Genomic DNA, 16,485 nt, shown 5'->3' with positions numbered 1-16,485 from the left:
TGGGCCTCCCTGATCTTCCTCAAACACATCATGAATGCTCTTGCCTAAAGGCTTTTGTATTTGCTATTCTCTGAACCTGGAATTCGTTTTGCCTCAGGTATTTCAATAGCATGCTCTCTTATCTCCTTCAAGTCTTTAACTCATCACCTCAGTAGGCTTTTCTGCCCACTTTATTTTAGAATGTCTCTACGCTCCTTGGGAAATTCCTTACGCACTTTCCACTGGTTTGCTTTTCCCCTTAGCACTGATCACCATCTAACATACTGTATGTTATTAATTGCTCTGGTTTCTCCCCATACTAAAACTGAATCCACATGAAAGCAGGGCTACTTTGTCTGGTTCTTTTCCTCTAAGTTTTGTAAGCCCGGAGGTTAGAACACTGCCTGGTACATCACAAGTGTTATACAAATGTTAACTGAATAAACGAATGGAGAATCAATGACCTTGATAGTTATTTACCAATATTATGTATGTTTGAGAAATCATACTGAACAACCACCTTCTGTGAACTCAGCTTCTAAGTAATTATAATGTCTAACTATTCAAGGTAAAACATGCTAGAAAAGTCAAAATAATAGTAATTGCATTAAAAAATATATATCTTATCCACATCACCTGGAAACTTATTAGAAATGTACTCAGGCCTCAACCCCAAATTAATGAATCAGAAACTCTGGGCTCAGGGCCTAACAATCTGTTTTAAAAACCCTCTAGATGATTCTGATACATACTAAAGTTTGAAAAACTGTTTCAAGGAATATTCTGCCACATCAACATCACCAACCCCATTTTAAGTCTATTCCTACCTCTGGTGAAGCAGCTGATCCAAACGATGTTAAGGGCTTATTCCATGCACTGACTGAAGGTGGCTGTGGTGGGCTAATGGGACCTACTGAAAAGAAGAAGCCACAGAAAACATGATCATTCAAATTTAGAGGCTAATAATCCCACACCTGTTAAATTTTTTCTCTTATTGGTAGCCAGATATTGAAACAATGACTTTTCATATTACACTTAAAGAGATAATACATAAACCCACTAAACTTTATGTATTATTTTTTTATAAACACAAAAGTGTGTCCATGAAAATACAACATGATTGTTAAAAGTATAACATGCTTATTCTAGAAACAAACGTTATAGGATAGGAAGCTAAGAAATGATTACTGCTTTCTATTAAGAAAAAATGAGATGTTAGAAAAAACTGAGTATATAAACAAAATTGAAAAACAAAAACCCAAAACTCAGTGTTCCACGCTATTCCACACCTCTCACTTCGTTGCAAACTTACATTTTTTAGAGATGTCGTTCAGCACAGCGGGTGGGGCCACCTTGTTGTCCCACAATTCAGCTGTAAGAGTGCCATGGCACTGCGAGTTTTGGATGGATTTTCCTGTGGTTACATAATCTACACCATTAGGTGTCTGAGCTGAATGCAGCCTAACTAAAGGTGGTGGCTGTTTTGAAGTCTGTGTTGTAGTCTGGAGTGAATTTTGGACTGTTTTGTGAGTCTGTGCCTGAGTCTGGGCTGGGGCAGACGGGCCAGGGGTAGATGGGGCTGGGGCAAGTGGGACTGGGGCAGTTGGAACTGAGGCTGGGGCAGCTGCAGCTGAGACTGTTGGGGCAGTTGGGGCTGATGCTGTTGGGGCTGGAGTTGGAGATGAAGCTGGTACTAGAGCTGAGGCAAGGGTGGGGACTGAAGCTGGGGCTGAGGCAAGGATGGGGACTGAGGTCGGGGCTGAGGCAAGGATAGGGACAGAGGCTGGGGCTGAGATTGAGGCAAGGATGGGAGTTGGGGCTGGAATCGGGACTGGGGCTGGGACTGGAGCTGAGGAAGAGGCTGTGGCTGTGGCTGAGGTGGAGGCTGGAGCTGGAGTTGAGGCTGAGGTTGGAACTGAAGCTGAGGGTGAGGCTAGAAGGGGAGCTGAGGTTGATGGTGGAACGGGAGCTAAGGCTGATGCTGGAATTGGGGCTGAGGTTGAGGATGGAACTGGGGCTGAAGCTGGAACTGGAGCTAGAGCTGGAGCTGAGGCTGAATTTGGTGCTGAGGCAGGACACTGTGCTTGCTGGGTCCCTGTAGTCTGTTTTTTGGCAAATCTTGGAGGAAGCTTAGATGTCTGATTTCTTCCTTTTTCATTTGCATTCTTTTTGTTCCAGACCTTAAAAAATTTGGTAGGAATCATTTCTGTCAATAATGCAGCTGAAAGCAACAGTTCGTGAATACAATTTCTAATAGAACTACCTACTGCTAATCTGGCTCCTTTACTTTTCAAAATATGTACTCCACAGAGTGAAAATGTCAAGGCTGCTAATGAGATTTTAAATTATGAGAAGCCAAGATGATGTAAAGAAAGAAGACAAATATATATTATATATTCTTGATATATGATTCATAATCTCTTCTCCATAATTCTGAAATCCAGAATATTAAAGAAGTTTGCAATAAATTCATTAGGCAACAAAACCCGACTTGATCTGACAAAAAGCTATTAATCATCTTCATTCAATTCATGTGAGCCACAGAAACATGAATTCCAGGAGTGCTGCTGTGATGTATACTATATAGGACATATGCACTACTATATTACCTACCTAAAATAAAATAAAAAATAAATGACTTCTGAAAAGATCTAGTCTTGATATATATTAAACTGAATATATATTGCCTTACATATAGAATATAGAATTCCAGAAAAATTTCTTGCCTTTAGGCCTTCTCATCTAATCCCCAAAAAACCTGTTGCTGACGAGTTGATTCTGACTCATAGCGACCCTATAGGACAGAGTAGAGCTGCCCCATAGGGTTTCCAAGGAGCAGCTGGTGGATTCGAACTGCCGATCTTTTGGTTAGTGGCCGAGCTCTTAACCACTGCACCACCAGGGCTCTATCTAATAGAGCTCTTTAAAACCATGATCCATCTGTTTTATTTATTTTTATCCCCAGTCAGCATTATGCAAAATGGGTTTATTTGGCTTGTTTTAAATGGAATGATTTATCTTGATTCATATTGTGTATTTAAATAAACTAATTTAGATTACAATCAAAACTTTTATAGTCCAAGAATCTACAATTTATTGGATCATGGCAGTTGTGTTCATTAGATTTCTAAGAATTTTAAATTACCTCTGTAACTCTGTCATGAAGCAGATAGGGCAAATAAGATAACCAGTACTAAATTAGAAAATATGTTTTCAAACTAAAGATGGTCTGTTCTAAGGCAAATGGTGAGCTATAGTGATTATATTCTATTTAAATTTTACCTCACCTGGTTCAAAACAGTTCAAAGTTGTGAAAATCAAGTTACTCTCAAGACCTGAATAACAGAAGCAGCACTGACCTTATATGTAGATAGAAAAGTTGATCATTTGCTAATACACATTGGGCAACAATCTAAATAATTAACAACAAATTGAAACAAGTTTTAAACCTGTATGATTTGTTCTTCCTTCTTTCGGCGTTCTTCATCCTGTAAACGTTTTTGTTGTTTTTTGGATACCACTTCGGTAAAACCATCATCATTCAAATTTGATTGAGGATCTTCAACTACTGTTACTTCAGGGTGGTCATCGATTATAACAACACCTGTGGTATGGTATCAAAAAGATCCAAAACGATTATTTCTGTTTTTCAATTACAGAGTTAAATAAATGTTTAAACGCAATGCTATGTTTGTTTAGTCCAACGGTATTTAAAAAAAGAAAAAAAGAGACAAGCCAAAGATAATTCACAGTATAACCTATCTCCCATTTTCCATTTCATAAGGTGGCCAGTCATTAGCAAAATGATTTAAGGATCAAGATTTCAGAAACAAGGTTCAAAATAAAAGGCCTAAAACTATTTGCTTTGGATGATATACATCTCTATTTACCTACTTTTCTGTCTTAAGCAATATAGGCAATGCCTAAAATTCAAAACGATCCTATGACCTTAGTCAAGTTATTTAACTTCTCTCTCTCTCCATCTCAGATCTGCACAGTGCTTTAAGTATACATGGTACCTTACCTCCTTTGCATCTCACCATTAGAAGTAGGTATTACTATTATTTCCCTTTTTCAAAGGATGAAATAAGTTCAGAGATGCTAACTGGTTAAAGGCCATTAAGTGAGGAGGTGATCAGACTAGTTGGTCTTATGACTCCTAATGCCTCTATTTTATGTAGACCTTCATCTACAACTTGAAGTTGTTAAAATAAAAAAAAAAGATATGTGACAGTTCCATGTAAATGCAAAGCAATACATTGTACATACATCACAATCATCTAGCAGATAAATAACTGAAAGTATATTTCTAACTAACCATCATTTTGGTTAACTTGTTACAAATTACCATATATTCCAATGAGAATTAAAAAATCTAGATCCATTAAACATTATTTCAAGGAAAAAGAAATCTGTTGGAAGGATGTTAATTTTTGGTTATAGGTATATTGTCTGCACAATAAAATCAAAAAAAGGGTGAGGCAATTCAAATACATTATTATTTTAACTTTGCAAACAAGATTTATGTTTTAATTGGGGAACACACATACAGTGAAAACAACTATTTGCTTGGGAATGACAAATACACAACTCAGGATGGTGATAACTTTTTTGAGAATGCCAAGAGGATATAATCAGGGAGGGGTACACAGGGAAAACCAATTTGCAAACAAAATTTTTTTTTAAATAGCTAAAAATCTGCATTTATGTAAAGACTGAGAGTAAAAATAAATACTAAGACTGGTTCTCATTCTTTAAAAACCTATTACTGTTATTCTGTTTTTTAAAATAAAAAGTAGATTTCAGAGGAAAAAAAAATCAATTGCTTCTGATTTACGTAAGAGTTCTGTGTTTTAAATTCAGGAATTATTAACTCTGTGAAATGGAGTATATGCTCATTTGATGTAAAGACTTAGCCAAACATTTAAAAGGATGTCACACACTCCATCATTTTAGACTGGCGAAGAAACACTTTGTTCATAGTTCTAAATTCATTTCAGTTTTTCAGACTAAAAGGTGTGCATTTTATCCCCAGTCAGCATTATGCAAAATAGGTTTATTTATCTTCACAGCCCTGCCACCATACTTCGTTTTAACTTCCTTTCAAGAAGCTCCACATACAGTATTCATGAAAATTTGAGCAATATTTTCTTTTGTCTTCAATACTCTGTTCTTGCCTGGTACTCTGAGTTATTACTCAACCAATGTTATTAAAAAAACAACCTAAAGATGACTTAAATATACCTTTAGTGAGTTAAAATGAACAGCTCAATTTCCATCATCCATTTGGAAATACCTAGCACTCTTAGCTTTTTACATTACATCTTAATCCAATAATCTAATACTTTGGAAAATTCCTACTACAAAAGTTCTTTGGAAGAAGGAAAATTGGTATACAGATATTTGGGAAGACAAATGTGCCATTTTTGCAGACTTCTTTGTAATTTTCACTTGTCATTTTCCAAATATATGGTGTTTAGATGGATGCTAGTCTCTTCTCTTTCTTGTGGCCCACGATAAGGTTACCATCCAAGCTTCCTATGGATTTACTTCAACCGCACTCTCTAAATTTGGCACTACTGACATTTTGGACTGGTTGTCCTGTGCCCTGCAGAATCTTTAGGAGCATCCCTGGCCTCTACCAACTAGATGTCAGCAGCACTCCCCTCCTTTTCCCCACCTCTAGCACATGACAACCCAAAATGTCTCCAGATATTATCAAAAGTTCCCTTGGGGGGCAAAACCACCCCTATTGAGAACCACTGTTCTAAATAATCTAACTAAAAATTCTTAAACACAGGTGGGGCCAAGATAGTGGAGTAGTCAGACGGCTTCCTATATCTGTCTTACAACAAAGACCTGGAAAAACAAGTGATTTGATTGTATATGAATATCTAGGAGCCCTGAACAAGGCAAAGTTGAGGAATCGGACTGAGTGGTGGGGGGAGAGGGAAACAGTTTTGAAGAAGCGAGAAGTGCCAGTCCGGACTCGGCTCCTGCTCTTTAGCCCTGACTGGCTCTAGCGTATGCAGTGAAGCAGGCAAACAGCTGCGCATTTGCACTCGGGAGACAGTTTCCACATCAAGAGAGATCCGGCTGCAGAGATTCTGCTTGGACACTCCGAACTAGTGAAAAGCAGCTCCCAAGTGGCTAAACATAAGTATATGTGTGCAGCCTTTTGCAGGGATTTAAAAAAAAAAACCCTTTTGGAAAAAACCTCTCTCCCTTTTACTTCCTCCCTCCCCGCTCTGCACCCCTCAGGCCTTCCACCTTCCAAAGTCTGACTCCCCTGGGCCGGAAGTAGATCCCAAAAGATGCCTTGACCCATTCTCCTGGCCTTGGAGAGGGAACAAATAAGCTACTGGCTCCCCTAAGCGAGGAACACAGGGTCAGCACAGCTCCTTTGCTAGGCACAGGCATAAGGGGTACGTAGACTTTTAGTGCCTTACACCCCTTTACAGATTTGTGGGGATCCATCTCAACAGCATTAGCCCTCACTACTACAGTACAACAGGGTAAATACCTGAAGTCTAATTTCAACTGTTTCAGCTGTGAAGTGGCAGATTTGTGACCCTTGACACAGCCCTGCCCTTTAAAGGCACCTTTACCGATCCCCACCAGGGGCTTGAGGACTGGTGGCTTCACCTATGCCACCTAATCACCTGCTACAGGAGTCCAAGAAAAAGTGGTGCCCTCGAGTCTTTACAGCCAACAGAGTGGGGTGCTCACAGTCAGGCTGCAAAACTCACCTACCTACTCGCCCTAGGGAATAGGGACGTGCTTTCGTGTCAGACTCTCAGGGGCAGCCGTCAGCCCCCTGACTGGCTCAGCGCGTGATGCTCTACTGCAGCCAGATACATGTGCCTATACCAATCATCCATGCCTCTCTAAGACTGTAGGTGACAGCCTGCACCACACACTTGGTGATCGATGCCTGGATACCTGAGCTGAACCCATATAGGAAAATTTAACGGACTCCTGTGTGCACATACTTAGTTACAGAACTAACTACCTGGTGACAGGACATTAGAGCTTCAAAGGTGCCACTAATCAAACTAGTGCACACAAGCAGCCTATTGGGGCATATCAAAACAAAACAAAACAAGAAGCTAGGACTCACTAAACAAATATAAAACAAAATTATAATAACTTATTGATGGCTCGGAGACAACAGTCAAGATCAAATCACATACAGAGGCAGTCCATGATGGCTTCAGCAAGCTCCCAAAAAAAAAAAAAAGAATCAATAAATTCTCTGGAGGAAGAGAATTTCTTGGAATTATCAGAGGCAGCATACAAAAGATTAATACACAGAACTCTTCTAGAAATTAGAAAGGAAATTTTACAAAATGCAGAAACAGCCAAAGAACACACAAAGTAGTAGCAGAAATTAAACAAGTTATTTAAGAACATAATGACAAATTTAATCGGCTGCAAGAATCCACAGAGACAGCAATCAGAGATTCAGAAGATTAACAATAAAATTTCAGAGTTAGACAACTCAATAGAAGCAGAATTGAGGCAGTAGAAGTTAGAATCAGTGACACTGAAGATAAAGTGCTTGATGCCAACTTACTTGAGGAAAAATCAGATAAAAGAATTAAAAAGAATGAAGAAACTCTAAGAGTTATGTGGGACTCTCTCAAGAGAAATAACCTACGAGTGATTGCAGTACCAGAATGGGGGGAGTAACAGAAAATACAGAGAAAACTGTTGAAGATTTGTTGACAGAAAACTTCCCTGATACCATGAAAGATGAGAAGGTATCTATACAAGATGCTCACAGAACCCCACATAAGGTAGATTCCAAAAGAAAGTCACCAAGACATAATCAAACTTACCAAAACCAAAGATAAAGACAGAATTTTAACCCCCCCCCCCGCTAGGGATAAAAGAAGTGTCATCTACAAAGGAGAGTCAATTAGAATAAGCTCGGACTACTGAGCAGAAACCATGCAGGCAAGAAGGCAATGGGATGACATATTTAAAGACTTGAAGGAAAAAAACTGCCAGCCAAGAATTATATATCCAGCAAAACTGTCTTCTCAAATATGATGGTGAAATTAGGGCATTTCCAGATAAACAGAAGTTTAGGGAATTTGCAAAAACCAAATCAAAATTACAAGAAACACTAGAGGGAAACCTATGGTTAGATAACAATGCAAGACTAGAACACAGCCCAGAGCAACCAGATATTGACTGAGATAGGGAAGTCGAAAATACATCAAAGCTAAAACATTGAAAATAGGGAAACAGAGATATCAATGTGTAAAAAACGACAACATTAAAAGAAAAAAGAGGGACTTAAAAATGCAGACACTGACTTTTCATATGGAGGGGAAGTCAAGGTGCTATAAAGAAACATAGAAAAATGGGGTAAATATTAAGGTAACCACAAAGGAATCTAACAATCCTACAAATAAAAATAAAAAAGTAGAAAAATATAAAGACCCAGCAAACACAAAATCTACAACAATGAAAAAGATGAAAAAAAAAATACATAAAAATGATTCAGCACAGAAAATTAAGGGGAACAAAGAAACTGTGAACAACATACAAAAAGAGACATCAGGATGACAGCACTAAACTCATACCTATCAATAATTACACTGAATGTAAACAGACTTAATGCACCAATAAAGAGACAGAGTGGCAGACTGGATAAAAAAGCATGATCCGTCCATATGCTGCCTACAAGAGATGCACCTTACACTTAAAGACACAAACAGGTTAAAATTCAAAGACTGGAAATAAATACTTCAAGCAAACAACACTCAAAAAAAGAGCAGGAGTTGCAATATTAATCTCTGACAAAACAAACTTTAAAATCCACCACAAAGGATGAAGAAGGGCACTATATAATGATTAAAGGGTCAACACACCAGGAGGACATAACTATTTATGCACCAAAAGACAGGGCTCCAAAATACATAAACTCTAACAGCACTGAAAACAGAGATAGACAGCTCCACAACAGTAGTAGGAGACTTCAACACACTACTTTCGGTGAAGGACAGAACATCCAGAAAGAAGTTCAACAAAGACAAAGAAGAGCTAAATGCTACAATCAACCAACCTGATCTCACAGACATATATGGATCACTGCACCCAACAGCAGCCAAGTATAATTTCTTTTCCAATGCCCATGGAACATTCTCCAGAACGGACCACATATTAGGCCATAATGCAAGCCTTAACAAAATCCAAAACATCGAAATATTACAAAGCATCTTTTCTGACCATAAAGTCATAAAAGTAGAAATCAATAACACAAAAAGCAAGAAAAAAATCAAACACATGGAAACTGAACAACACCTTGCTCAACAACTAATTGGTTATAGAAGAAATTAAGGATGGAATAAAGAAATTCATAGAATCAAAACAGAATGAAAACACACCCTAGGAGAACCTTTGGGACACAGCAAAAGCAGTACTCAGAGGTCACTTCATAGCAATAAATGCACACATCCAAAAAGAAGAAAGGGCCATAATCAAACTATTAACCCTAACTGCAACAAGCAGAAAGACAGCAGCAAAAGAAGCCCACAGGTGCCAGAAGGAAGGAAATAATAAGAATTAGAGCAGAATTAAACAAAATAGAGAATAGAAAAAACAATTGAAAGAGTTAACAAGTCCAAAAGCTGGTTCTTTGAAAAGATCAACAAAATTAATAAACCACTGGCCAAACTGACAAAAGAAAAACAGGAGAGGAAGCAAATAACCCGTATGAGAAATAAGATGGGTGATATTACAACACACCCAACTGAAATTAAAAGAAACATAACACATTACTATGAAAAACTGTAACAAATCTGAAAACCTAGAGGAAATGGACAAATTTCTAGAAACTCACTACCTACCTAAATTAACACAAACAGAAGTAGAACAACTAAATAAACCAATAACAAAAGAAGATATAGAAAAGGTAATTAAAAAACTCCCAACAAAAAAAAGCCCTGGCCTGGATGGCTTCACTGGAGAATTCTACCAAACTTTCAGAGAAGAGATAACACCACTTCTACTAAAGCTATTTCAGAGCACAGAAAAGGATGGAATACTCCCAAACTCATTCTATGAAGCCAGCATAACCCTGATACCAAAACTAGGTACAGACACCACAAAAAAAGAAAATTACAGACCAATATACCTCATGAACATTGATGCAAAAATCCTCAACAAAATTTTAGCCAATAGAATTCAGCAACATATCAAAAAAATAATTCACCATGACCAAGTGGGATTTATACCAGGTATGCAGGGATGGTTCAACATTAGAAAAACAATCAATGTAATCCATCACATAAATAAAACAAAAGACAAGAACCACATGATCTTATCAATCGATGCAGAAAAGGCATTTGACAAAGTCCAACACCCATTCATGATAAAAACTCTCAACAAAATAGGAATAGAAGGGAAATTCCTCAATATAATTAAGGGCATTTATACAAAGCCAACAGCCAACATCATCCTAAATGGAGAGACTTTGAAAGCATTCCCCTTGAGAACGGGAACCAGACAAAGATGCCCTCTATCACCACTCTTATTCAACATTGTGCTGGAGGTCCTAGCCAGAGGAGTTAGGCTAGAAAAATAAAGTGTATCCAGATTGGTAGGGAAGAAGTCAAAGTATCTCTATTTGCAGATGATATGATCTTATACACAGAAAGCCCCAAAGAATCCACAAGAAAACTACAGGAACTAATAAAAGATTTCAGCAAAGTTTCAGGTTACGAGATAAACATACAAAAATCAGTTGGATTCCTTTACACCAACAAAGAGAACCCCCTGAACAGGAAACTATCAAATCAATACCACTTACAATAGCCCCCAAGAAGATAAAATACTTAGGAATAATCTAACCAGAGACGTAAAAGATCTTTACAGAGAAAACTACAAGACACTACTGCAAGAAACTAAAAGAGGCCTGCGTTAAGTGGAAAAATACACCTTGCTCATGGATAGGTAGACTCAACATACTGAAAATGTCAATTCTACTCAAAGCAATCTACAGATACAATGCAATCCTGATCCAAATTCCACTGGCATTTTTTAATGAGATGGAGAAGCAAATCACCAACTTCATAAGGAAAGGGAAGAGGCCCCGAATAAATAAAGCATTACTCAAGAAGAAAAACAAAGTGGGAGGCCTCACACTACCTGATTTTAGAAACTATTATTCCGCCACGGTAGTCAAAACGGCCTGGTACTGGTACAACAACAGACACATAGACCAATGGAACAGAGTTGAGAATCCAGATATAAGCTCATCCACCTATGAGCAACTAGTATTTGACAAAGGCTCAAAGTCCGTTAATTGGGGAACAAACAGTCTCTTTAACAAATGGTGCTGGCATAACTGGATATCCATCTGCAAAAAACTGAAACAAGACCCATACCTCACACCAGGCACAAAAACTAACTCAGAATGGGTCAAAGACCTAAATATAAATTCAAAAACAATAAAGATCATGGAAGAAAAAATAGGGACAACGCTAGGAGCCCTAATACATGGCATAAACACAATATGAACCATAAGTAACAATGCACAAGCACCAGAAAAGAGAGTAGATAAATGGGAGCTCCTAAAAATCAAACACTTATGCTTATCAAAAGACTTCATCGAAAGAGTCAAAAGACAACCTATAGACTGGGAAAAAATTTTTGGCTGCGACAAATCCGATCAACATCTAATCTCTAAAATCTACAAGATACTGCAAAACCTCAACAACAAAAAGACAAATCACCCAATTAAAAAACGGGCAAAGGATATGAACAGGTGCTTCACCAAAGAACATATGCAGGCAGCTAACAGAGGAGCTATAAGGAAATGCTCACGATCATTAGCCGTTAGACAAATACACATCAAAACTACAATGAGATATCATCTCACCCCAACAAGGCTAGCTAGCATTAATCCAAAAAACACAAAATAATAAATGCTGAAGAGGCTGTGGAGAGACTGGAACACTTATACACTGTTGGTGGGAATGTAAAATGGTACAACCACTTTAGAAATCGATTTGGCCCTTCCTTAAAAAGCTAGAAATAGAAGTATCATACCATCCAGCTATCCCGCTCCTTGGAATATATCCTAGAGAAATAAGAGCCGTCGCACAAACAGATATATACACACCCATGTTCATCGCAGCACTGTTCACAATAGCAAAAAGATGGAAACAACCTAGGTGTCCATCAACAGACGAATGGATAAATTATGGTATATCCACACAATGGAATACTACGCAACGATAAAGAACAACGATGAATCCGTGAAAAACTGTATAACATGGTGGAAGTTGGAACTTGTTATGCTGAGTGAATTTAGTCACAGAAGGACAAATATTGTATAAGACCACTATTATAAGAACTCAAGAAAAGGTTTAAACACAGAAGAAAACATTCTTTGATGGTTACTGGGGTGGGGAGGGAGGGTGAGGGTTATTTACTAACTAGATAGTAGATAAGAATTATCTTAGGCGAAGGGAAGGACAGCACACACTACAGGGGAAGTCAGCACAACTGGACTAAACCAAAGCTAAGAAGTATCCTGAATACAACCAAACACTTCGAGAGACACAGTAGCAGGGGTAGGGGCCAGGAGTCCACGCTTTCAGGGTACATCTAGGTCAACTGGCAGAATAAAGCTTATTAAGAAAATGTTCTGCATCGTACTTTGGTGAGTGGTGTCTGAGGTCTTAAAGGCTTGCAAGCGGCCATCTAAGATGTACCAATCGGTCCCAACCACCTGGAGTAAAGGAAAAGAAAGAACAGCAAAGACTCAAGGAAAGTATTAGCCCAAGAGACAGAAAGGGCCACATAAACCAGAGACTTCATCAGCCTGAGATCAAAAGAACTAGATGGTGCCTGACTACCACAAATGACCACCCTGACAGGGAACACAACAGAGGGTCCCTCATGGAGCAGCAGAAAGATGGGGCGCAGAACTCAAATTCTAGCAAGAAGATCAGACTTAATGGTCTGACTGAGACTGGAGGAACCCCGGAAAGCATGGCCCCTGGACTCTCTATCAGCCCAGAACTAAAACAATTTCCGAGGCCAACTCTTCAGACAAAGATTGGACTGGACTTTGGGACATAAAGTGATTCTTGTGAAGAGTGTGCCTCTTAGTCAAGTACATACAAGAGACCAAAGGAGCAGCTTCTGTCTGGAGGTGAGATGGGAAGGCAGAGAGGGTTAGGAGCTGGTTGAATGGTTATGGGGAGAGCAATTAGGGTCACAAAACAATGTATGTATAAAATTTTGTATGGGAGACTAACCTGAAATGTAAACTTCAATTAACTGCAACAATTATATATATATATATATATAAATAAATTCTTAAACATACAATCAAGTTCAGCTTATTTCTTTTTCACATAAATTCTAAAATGGTAGCCTAGAACAGTAGTACTTAAACCTTAGCATGTGTTCTGTGTTCAAATCACCTGGAAGAGACGTTAAAACAGACTGCTGCTGCTTCCCAACCCCCTACATAGTTTCTGATACAGTTATGTCTGGGGTGGGGCCCCAAAATTCAAAATTTGCATTTCTCACAAATTCTTAGATGATACTGATGGTCTGGCGACCACACTCTTGAGAAATCAGTGTTCCAGAAATAAAAAATATTCAGGACCTGGGCACAAATCAAGGTTTAATATGTGTAAGTATTAACCATTAACTAGATGAAAGAAAGACTTCATCCATACCTGTAATACTGGAATTCCAGCATTTAACCTAAGTTTCCCATTACTTCTATCTGGTCTTAACTTAGTAAATCTCTCACAATTTCATTCAGGGTTTCCACCTTCAGTCTCACTATCTAAATGCATGGCAAGTAGTAGATTTTTACATGTATAATATCTATCCACAGATACTCCTTGTTAATTTCCTTATAGAATATTTTCTTATTACCTATGTTATAATTCACTTGATACCCTATCACTTCATGGATTTTATAAAGTATTTATCTACAGCAATACTGTGTGCCCTATTATTTATTCTCTATTTACTATATCTTAAATATGAATTTCATAAAGGTTATATAACTCACTGAACATTCTTTTCCCTTTTTTCTTGTGGGACACAGCCTACATACAGATATAATTATTTTTATTTTGCTTTCTTGGCTTTCCCACACCTATTTGGCAAAGTAGACTGGTTACTTAATTTTCTCCTTTTTAAAGACATACAGTGAAACCCTGTGGGTTATCTTTAACAAAAACTTTAGCAAGCATTTAATACTATGCTGACAGCTGGCATTATTTTAGTTCAGTAAGTCAGTGATTCATAAACGGACTCCATCTCCACCTTGAAGACTTAAGTCTTTCCTTCTCTGATGACTTGTTAGCTGCTGTCAAGTTGGCCCCTGACTCATGGTGACCCCGCGCACAACAAAGCCAATCACTGCCTGGTTCTCTGTTATCCCCAAGATCAGCTACGGGTCAGACTATTGTGATCTATAGGGCTGATTTTCGTAAGTAAATTACCAGGCCTTTCTTCCTAGTCTGTCTTAGTCTGGAAGCTCTGCTGAAAGCTGTTCAGTATTGCAGCAACATGCCAAGCCGTGCATGAGGTGCACTGACCGGGCATTGAACCCGGGTCTCTTACATGGAATGTAAGAATTCTACCACTGAACCACCACTACCTCCTCCTTGGTCACTAGGTAACTCTTATTTATAGCATCTACTTCAGATGTTATAAATAAATAAATAAATAAAAGAATTTAAGACATACTTGCATAATTGTTGAGATCAAACTGTGAGAGAGCATCTACTTTCTCTTTGGGTTTTTTAGGACCTGGTTTGGGGTCTTCTCTTTTTTTCCCAGTAGTATCTTTGGAGTTCTTTTGTCCTGTACCATTAAGTGCTCCTTCTTGGTGGTGTGTAGAGCTGCCATTGACTGGGTCAACACCAGTTGTACCTGCAGACTGGTCATCAAATGGTCTACAAAATAATAATAATAATTTGAGCTATTATTACCTCCACATACCCAAACAAAAGTAAAAAAGCTCTTACTAGTAGTTTCTAATGTTCAATCTAAGAAGCAACAGTATTGAGCTAGAAGACCAACAAGCCTTTGAGACATCTGTCGAATATAACCTCACTAAAACTGAGCCTCTCAAAACAAGGAGATAGGCTAGCTCCCTAAAGTCATTTACAACAATAAATTCCTAGATCTCTAATTATCCCCTGAAGGTTCCAATTGTGTTTATTTGTCCATTATGTCAAAGATGAGCTAATCAACACTGGTTACAGTGGAAAATTTCTGTGATCCAAGCTAAAGTACTCACAACTGGAATCTTCTCCATATATGGGCAGCATAAGAAAATGATGTTTATAAAAAGCATTCTATGTTTACATTATGTATATATTTTTAAATGGTTCTATCAGATTTATACATTAATGTAAACATATAAGGAATATTGATATGGAAATAATTCATTTCACAAATCAAATGTATTCTTACAATTTTGTTCTAAACAAAATTACCTTCTGACATTTATTAACTCATTAGCCTGTAATATCACCCAAGACAAAAGCTTACCAAATGCCTGACAAAGAGCATGGCCTCAAATATTTGAAGAATGAATTGATTTCTTCTAGATGGGACTCTCACAAAACATTCGTTTTAACTACAACCAGTCTGCTATTTCTGCAGGTTCAAAGTTGTTGCTATCTACACAGCACAAAAATCAGACCAAAATTTCCCTTACTTGAAATTCAAATAGTTCCATTATAGTCAATGAACTATTCTGTTCAGTAATTTTTGTTATCCTGATTCTCTTGGACCTTTAAAGAAGGGACGTTCAAATTCAGTTAAGCAGGTACTCAGGAAATACAAATGGTCACGATATTTCCTGGAATCTTTTTAAAAGCAAAAAGTCTAGTAATCTGAAATGCTCAGTAACTAAGGAACTCAGATTAATAGAATATTGTCCATTGTCCAAATAAATTTCTCGTCAGCTTAGGCTGTAACCTAAGAACTTCGTCAAAAAAGAGGGCACACCCTAGAAGTTGTATTCTATATGCCAGATATTATGTTAAGTGCCTCACAAATAGCAATTCAATAATCTTCACATTCTTTTTTTTGTTTTTTGAACGTTTTACTGTGGTTTGGGTGAAAATTTACAGAGCAAATTTGTTTCTCATTCAACAATTTATACACATTTTGTTTCAAGACATTAGTGGCAATCCCCTCAATGTGACAAGCACTCTACTCACTTCCTCCCTGAGTTCCCAGTTTCCATCTGCCTATCTTTCTTGTCCCTTCCTGTCTTCTGAACTTTGTTTTGGGACCAATGCTGCCCTTTTGGTCTTGTGTGGTTGATTGTTCTGAGGAGCACGTTCCTCACGGGTGTTACTGTTCACTTACAGGCCTGTCTATTTTTTAGCTGAACGGTGCTCTCCAGGACTGAGTTCTGTTCCAGAATTGAAGGGTGTTTAAGGGCCATAGTCTCGGGGGTTCCACCAGTCTCTATCAGACCAGTTTAAATCTGGTCTTTTT

General features: G+C 38.0%; 1 protein-coding gene across 9 annotated transcripts in view; it reads right to left on the bottom strand.

Annotated features, from left to right (window-relative positions):
- Window positions 1-16,485, bottom strand: part of PRRC2C (proline rich coiled-coil 2C) — a 107,308-nt gene that overhangs the window by 24,986 nt on the left and 65,837 nt on the right. For all 9 annotated transcript variants that reach the window (XM_023738454.1, XM_023738455.1, XM_023738459.1 and 6 more), the window contains exons 17-20: window positions 14,716-14,924; window positions 3,429-3,583; window positions 1,292-2,159; window positions 807-892 (exon numbers count right to left, since the gene is read on the bottom strand). In XM_023738454.1, the coding sequence (XP_023594222.1) occupies window positions 807-892; window positions 1,292-2,159; window positions 3,429-3,583; window positions 14,716-14,924 (1,318 nt within the window). The remainder of the gene's footprint in view (window positions 1-806; window positions 893-1,291; window positions 2,160-3,428; window positions 3,584-14,715; window positions 14,925-16,485) is intronic.

This window comes from Trichechus manatus, unplaced genomic scaffold (genome assembly GCF_000243295.1).
Source record: "Trichechus manatus latirostris isolate Lorelei unplaced genomic scaffold, TriManLat1.0 scaffold00117, whole genome shotgun sequence".
Classification (NCBI taxonomy): Eukaryota; Metazoa; Chordata; class Mammalia; order Sirenia; family Trichechidae; genus Trichechus; species Trichechus manatus.
Note: the sequence above shows the minus strand (reverse complement) of the source record. Positions and strands in the feature narration are given on the sequence as shown.